The sequence below is a fragment of the Orycteropus afer genome, unplaced genomic scaffold (assembly GCF_000298275.1).
Source record: "Orycteropus afer afer isolate SDZICR_OR568_19922 unplaced genomic scaffold, OryAfe1.0 scaffold00018, whole genome shotgun sequence".
Lineage (NCBI taxonomy): Eukaryota > Metazoa > Chordata > Mammalia > Tubulidentata > Orycteropodidae > Orycteropus > Orycteropus afer.
Window position 1 is genome coordinate 6,529,577 of NW_006921605.1, and position 6,115 is coordinate 6,535,691.

General features: G+C 47.5%; 1 protein-coding gene across 1 annotated transcript in view; it reads left to right on the plus strand.

The window, feature by feature from the left end:
• Positions 1 to 6,115, plus strand: part of SRP68 (signal recognition particle 68) — a 41,069-nt gene that overhangs the window by 27,796 nt on the left and 7,158 nt on the right. Inside the window, exons 8-9 of the mRNA XM_007959858.1 lie at positions 4,145 to 4,243; positions 5,601 to 5,665. Of these exons, the coding sequence (XP_007958049.1) occupies positions 4,145 to 4,243; positions 5,601 to 5,665 (164 nt within the window). The remainder of the gene's footprint in view (positions 1 to 4,144; positions 4,244 to 5,600; positions 5,666 to 6,115) is intronic.

The following is a 6,115-nucleotide window of genomic DNA, read 5'->3' on the forward strand; positions in this document are numbered from 1 at the left end:
TTTGGATTACTGTTATGGTATCTGTTCCCTGAAGTGAGAATACTATGTTGACCCATTTTTTTGATACATGTTATTGTTTTACTTTTACATTTATGGTGTGAAACACGTAAAAGATCGAACAAAATGTGTAGGAGCCCTGGTAAGATCTTAGCATTAAAAAATAACATATCTGTCTTATTCCTTGTGATTGGCTGCCTCCTGCCCGTGTCAGGCGCGTTCTCATCACACTGTTCGTTGCCGTCTGGAACCATAGCAAACCTGCCACAACTGGGCTCCACAGATTTTTGAGAAATGTTGTTCTTCGTGGAGCTTCACATCCAAGAATGATATCCAACACTTGGAACTTTTAAAATAGTCCTGCAGTTTAATATTTATTGACTTTACCAGATACAACAAACAGTAAAACAAATCTGAGGGCTTTCTCAGAAAAAAAAAGAAAGTTAATATCTGATGTCCCATATTGCACATATGACGGATCAGTCCTTTTAGTGAAATAATTTAACTACAGTGTCAAGTAAGGTTTAATTAAAGCCTTAGGTGTTATGTCTAGCATGGCAGCTGATTAAATGGCTGTCGAATGAACCGTGGGTTATTAAATATGGAAAATGCCCTTTGGCTATTTGAGGTTAATCCCAAAAAGAACCATGTGCCCCTGGTGCCACTGTCAGGTTATTTGGCTGCATATGACATGATCCCCCCCTTTGCCAGTTCTCATTACCGTGTTGAGTTGTTCTCTATCGTGGAAACCAAAAACTGTGCCTTAAAGACACGGGGCCTTAACTTCAGTGTCTCTCACTTGGCTGGCATTGGTATTTGCCATCCTCTCGGAACTGGGATGCAGGGTTTGGGCAGCCCAGCTTCTTACGTGCTTGTGGAGGTTTTTTTGGTCTTTAAACACCAAAGCAGCAGTTTCCTTAGCAGCGTGGAAGGAAGAAATCAATCAGGGAGATAAGCTATTAGACTGAGAATGAATCACCTGCCAAAACCCAGTTGCAGAATTGCTCGTCTCTTCAGCCAAGCTCCAGGTGTTCATGTCCTCACTGCTGTCCTTCTTTCATTCTCTGTCTTTAGGTATTCATTTCTGTTGCTTGTTCTCACTGGAATTGCCACGGTGGTGCATCATGAGCACATCGTGGGCAGCACTTTGAGGGCAAAGGCAGATTTAAATGTCTGCCGGTTTGGTGCCTCTTGTCCTCCAAATTATGGTCACTGTTTGAGTAGAACGAAGACCTTTATCCTTTACTTTAAAAAAGAAAAAAACTGCTCTTGAATAAAAGAGTAATGTCCTGCTTCACCCTGTGTCTGTGTGCTTTTCTGGGACTTCTGTGGTCTCTGGGTGAGGTTGCGTTCAGTTCCCCAGTTCTCCTGTGGCCACGGTGGAGAATGTGGTCAGATTTGCCTGTATGTCTCTTATTTGTGCCACCACCTTCCAGCGGTTTCTGTAGACTAATGAAAATCATATGGGACGCGATCATTTTGGTAGCAGCCAATTTTCCCTGGATCAATCAGCTCGGAGCCACGTCTTAAGGGGATGGGCTGGAGCTGTAAGAAAGAGCATCTGGAGTGTTTGGAGTCTGATGAAGACGGCTCTAGAACCTGGTTATTAGGACAGATAAGGGATGGTACTCGTGGGTTTGTAAGAGCTGTGTATGCTGTGGACACGATCGTCTGTTGAGAGTACCCCCTTGTGGTTGGGAGCGCCTTCTCGGTGGTTTGGTGGCCGACTTGGGAGCAGACAGTGAGGAGTCTCTGTACTGAGGGATGTTTCTTGTTCCATTGTCCTTTCAAAGATAAGTTTATGGACTAAAAGTGTCAGCAGTCAGATGATCCCAAGGCAGGCATGGCTTACTCTTTGAAGAGCATGCCCAGAGAGACACTGCAGAAGTTCTCACCAGAGATCAGTGGTCTCTGAGTCACAGTGCAGTATGGGTGCCATAAGAAAAACACAGCTGACTTAAGCCTTCTCCTTCAGATATGCCTTTTCCTCCAGTGTTCAGACTTATGTAAGATCCCAGGAGGGCTGAGAACCCTCAGCAGGGGAGGGTCCGCTCTGTTCAGCACGGGATGCACGGTGGGCTTGTGCGTAGGAAAAGGGCTGACAGGTAGCGGTGAGGAGAGAGAGCTTATTGACATCTTACTTGTTTCTCTGTTGGCACCATGCTCTGCAGAAAAGGAGCCCGATCCTGGGGGACTGGTAGAACTGAGTTTGCTCTCTGACTTCCTCACCCATGGTCCTGCCCGCTGAATCCCCAGCTTCTGTGGGAATGCTGTTGGTGGCACATTGGTTGGATGGCAGGCTGTCAAATCTGATGCAGCAGCCTGCGAGGAACGTGGCTCTCGGGTGCACACGTGTGTGTGTGTGTGTGTGTGTGTGTGGTTGGTTTCTTAAACAGTGCCCACCAGTCTGTTCACTCTCATTCCACTTGTTACGCTGTTACATGGCCACACCCTTTGACAGGATTCACACTTGGAAGAATTTGCCCAATGTGTGTGAGTCAGTGATTATAAAGACCTGCTAACTGGAGGTGCTTAAGGGTGGTTTTGTGTGCAGTGTACTCTGTGGAGCTGCCCTGGTCAGTACTGTAGCCAGCTGACATATGTGACCGCTTATATTTAGCAAATTAAAATGTCGAGGGGTAGAGTTAGTAGGAGTTTATTGTCTGGGAGTCTTTAGAGATTGTAGATTTAATGGAGAGTGATAGGTGTAATGTCAGTAAAAGATCACACTACAAAAGGATACTGAATGGCATGGGAAAATAGGAAATTGTCAAGGACATTACAACATAGCATGCCAAGTATGGTCCCTTTTCTAATGAAAATGTAAATATGTGTGTGTTTGCTGTTTGCATTAAGATGGAAAATTAAAAAAAAGGCCATTGCTCAGCCGCCTGTGGCTGACACTGCACTCTGGGTGGTGCAGGCACAGAACGTCCCCATCAATGCAGCGGACTCGGTGGGGTGGTGCTGCTCGGTAGGGCCGTGGGTCTGAGTGGCGCCGTCACCCTGGGATGTTTCCAGGGGGCCACACAGCAGCAGAGCCAGTGGCTTGTAAGTAGGAAGTATGTTTGCGTTATACTGGGTACTTCACGAGGAAAGTGATTTTCTTTAACAATGGAAACTAGGAAACACCTAAGTTCTGAAGAGAAAAGTTTCTCTTCACACCTGCCCCAACCATCAAGGAGCAGGCAGTGCCGAGTGTTCCTGTGAGCATTCTGGCAGGTTGTTTTAGTGTCAAGAGGTTTTTTAACAGAGTGGATGTTAGTTTCTGTGGGAAGTCAAATATGATGGAATGTTGATGTTTCAAGTTTGTAGTGGGTCTGCCAGTAACACAGGTTTCCCTCCTCATCACCTTTGGTCCGTTCACACCTGCCCAGCCAGATTCTTTAGGATGGTAATGTGGCTTGGCAGGCGTTCAGGTAATGAATCACTTCTTCACTTATCCTGGTAGTGTAGCAGGGGGGTGACGCCCTGTGCTTATGCAAGGACTGTCACCTCATACTTGTCAACCTCAAAGGCCCTAAAAAGACTTCTCAAAGTAGCCATGTGGGTGGTGTAGGTGTCCACAGAGCATCTGTGGTAAAGGGAATGTCGTGTGGTACTTTCACTCAGGGGAATTTGACGTTGACTAGGTGCTGGTTAGCAGTGTGGATTACCACCTGGACCTGAGAGAAATTCAGAATCTGCATGTCTGTTGGGTTCCATCCAGCAGAGTTTAAGGCAGTTCTGGAGGGAGAGAAGGAAAGAAACTTCCGGTGTGCTACGCCTCGTGTGAAGAAGCTGTGCCCAAGTCTTGTCTGGAAGGGCCTTCTTGGGATGCTGGAAACTGGTCCTGGCTGGAGGTGGAATCCTTGGAGGAAGGTGGTAGAAGGTTCTAGAGCATCTGTTGCTCAGCAGATCAAGTTTCAGCTCAGTTATACACATGACTCTTTTTTCAGTGTTCGCTTTTCAAAAAATGTAGTTCCCGTTCCCTGCAAGTAATGAGTCAGTAAGAGTCCCATGGGAATCACCATTTGAAAGGATCTCTGCTTGGGGTCTTCTTTTTTTAAGATGTGTTGGGGGTCTGCTTGGGAATCAAAGCTCTGTGGTCCCCCTTCCCATCAGAAGGCCGTGGCTTACTCCCTTACCCCCTCCTACCTTTGTTCAGGCCGAGAGTGAGGAGACCAAGGAGCGGCTGTTTGAGTCCGTGCTCAGTGAGTGTCGGGACGCCATCCAGGCCGTTCGAGAGGAGCTGGAACCAGACCAGGTGGGACATGTTCTTCCTGGGGGTCCCCCTTCTCCGTGTATCCTGTTCTCCGGTGGGCCCCCAGTGCTTGGAGCGGTTCATTCTCTTTCACACCTTCTTTGGAGGTATGGGTTCAGCAAGCAGCTCACGGCGCCTCTGGGCTGAGTCATGCGGGGAGAGTTCCTCCCTTCACCCTGTGCCTCCCGACGGGCCCTGCATTACCTGGTAGGCCTAGGGCCTCAAATTCACAGCTCCACAAACTCACTGGCTTAAAACACAAATTTCCTACGTCACAGCTCTGAGGTGAGACTCTAAAACGAGTCTGCAGGGCTGCGCTGCTTTCGGAAGCTCTGGGGGAGAACCCGTTCCCAGGGTTGCAAAGCCTTTTCCACCTTCTGGAGGCCGCCTGCGTCTCTGGGCTCGCGGCCCCTCCTGCAGCTTCTCAGCCCGCAGTGGAGCACTTCTCTCCTCTCTGACCTCTGCTGCCGTCCCCACATCTTTCTTTTTTTTTTTTTTTTTTTAAATTTTATTTTATTTATTGTGATTTGGGTGAAGATTTACAGAGCGAATTCACTTTCCATACAGCAGTTCACATATACTTTGTCTCATGTCATTGAGCACAGTTTACAATGCAGCAGCTCCCCTCCCACTTCCTCCCCATAGTTACCTCTTTCCAGTGTCCATCCCTCCATACTCTCCTGCGCCCTGAGCTGTCTCCCTGTGCATAAGCAGCCCTTCCTTCTTCCATGATTGTTCTGTCCAGGGCGTGTGTCTACTTGAGGTAAATGTTTAACTCACATGCCTGTACTTTGTTTGGCTGCAAACCACAGGTGTCCCCACATGTTTCTAACTTTGACCCTCTTGCCTCCCTCTTTCACTTACAATACCCTGGGGACGATGGTGGGCCCATCGGTAACCCAAGATCATGTCTGCTGCTCTCAGAGCCTTGATTTCGCCAGAGTCTCTTTTACCACAGGTTCTGGGGAGTAGGATGTGTATATCTTGGGGGAGGGGGCCATTATTTGCTGATGACAAAAGGCAGGAGCTAACAGCACAAGGGGTGGCATTAAGATCTAAAGTGCAAACCTTGGAATGGAGCCGTGGGCTGTGGACTTTTCATCCTAATGCTTTAGGGCCGGACACCGGCCGCACTGTGTGCAACACCTCCCCTGGCCATTGCTCTGAACCCTCTTCCTTGAGGCAGCAGAGCGAACCTGTTGTTCTGTAATATGTCAAATAGGTGTGTAATATTTGAGGTCTCTGGCTTATTAGAGTCAGCTTGTATCCAGGCCACTACAGGGACCACACCACTGGGTGAGGCGGTAGCAGCCAGGGATCGGGCCACCTGATTCAGCCTTACCTTTTTCACTTTCTGTAGAAACAGAGAGACTACGTTCTTGAAGCGGAGTCAGGAAAGGTGTCTAACTTGCAGTACTTGCACAGGTAGGAGTGGTTTTCATCTTTTCAACATTATATAAGATCTCATTGGAACAAAAGCATATACATAACATCATTTTAATAATTTCTTAATAGATAATAAATAATATCATGCATGTATGTAGATAAAAGGAACCTTGATGCCACAGTAGTTAAAGCACTCTGCTGCCAACCTAAAGGTCAGCAGTTTAAACCCACCAGCCACTCTGTGGGGCACAGATGGGCAGTCTGTTTCCATAAAGGTTACAGCCTTGGAGACCCTAGGGGCAGTTCTACTCTGTCCTTACAGGGTTGCCACGGATTGAAATCGACTCAAGGACGGTGAGTTGGGGTTTTGGTAATACATCTACCTGGCTCTCTGTTGCATGGCCCTTTCCTGGGCTCTCAGCCCTACTGATTTCTTTGTCTGGATTTGTGCCATAGAATCAACTGCTGAAACTTTTTTTTTTTTTTTTT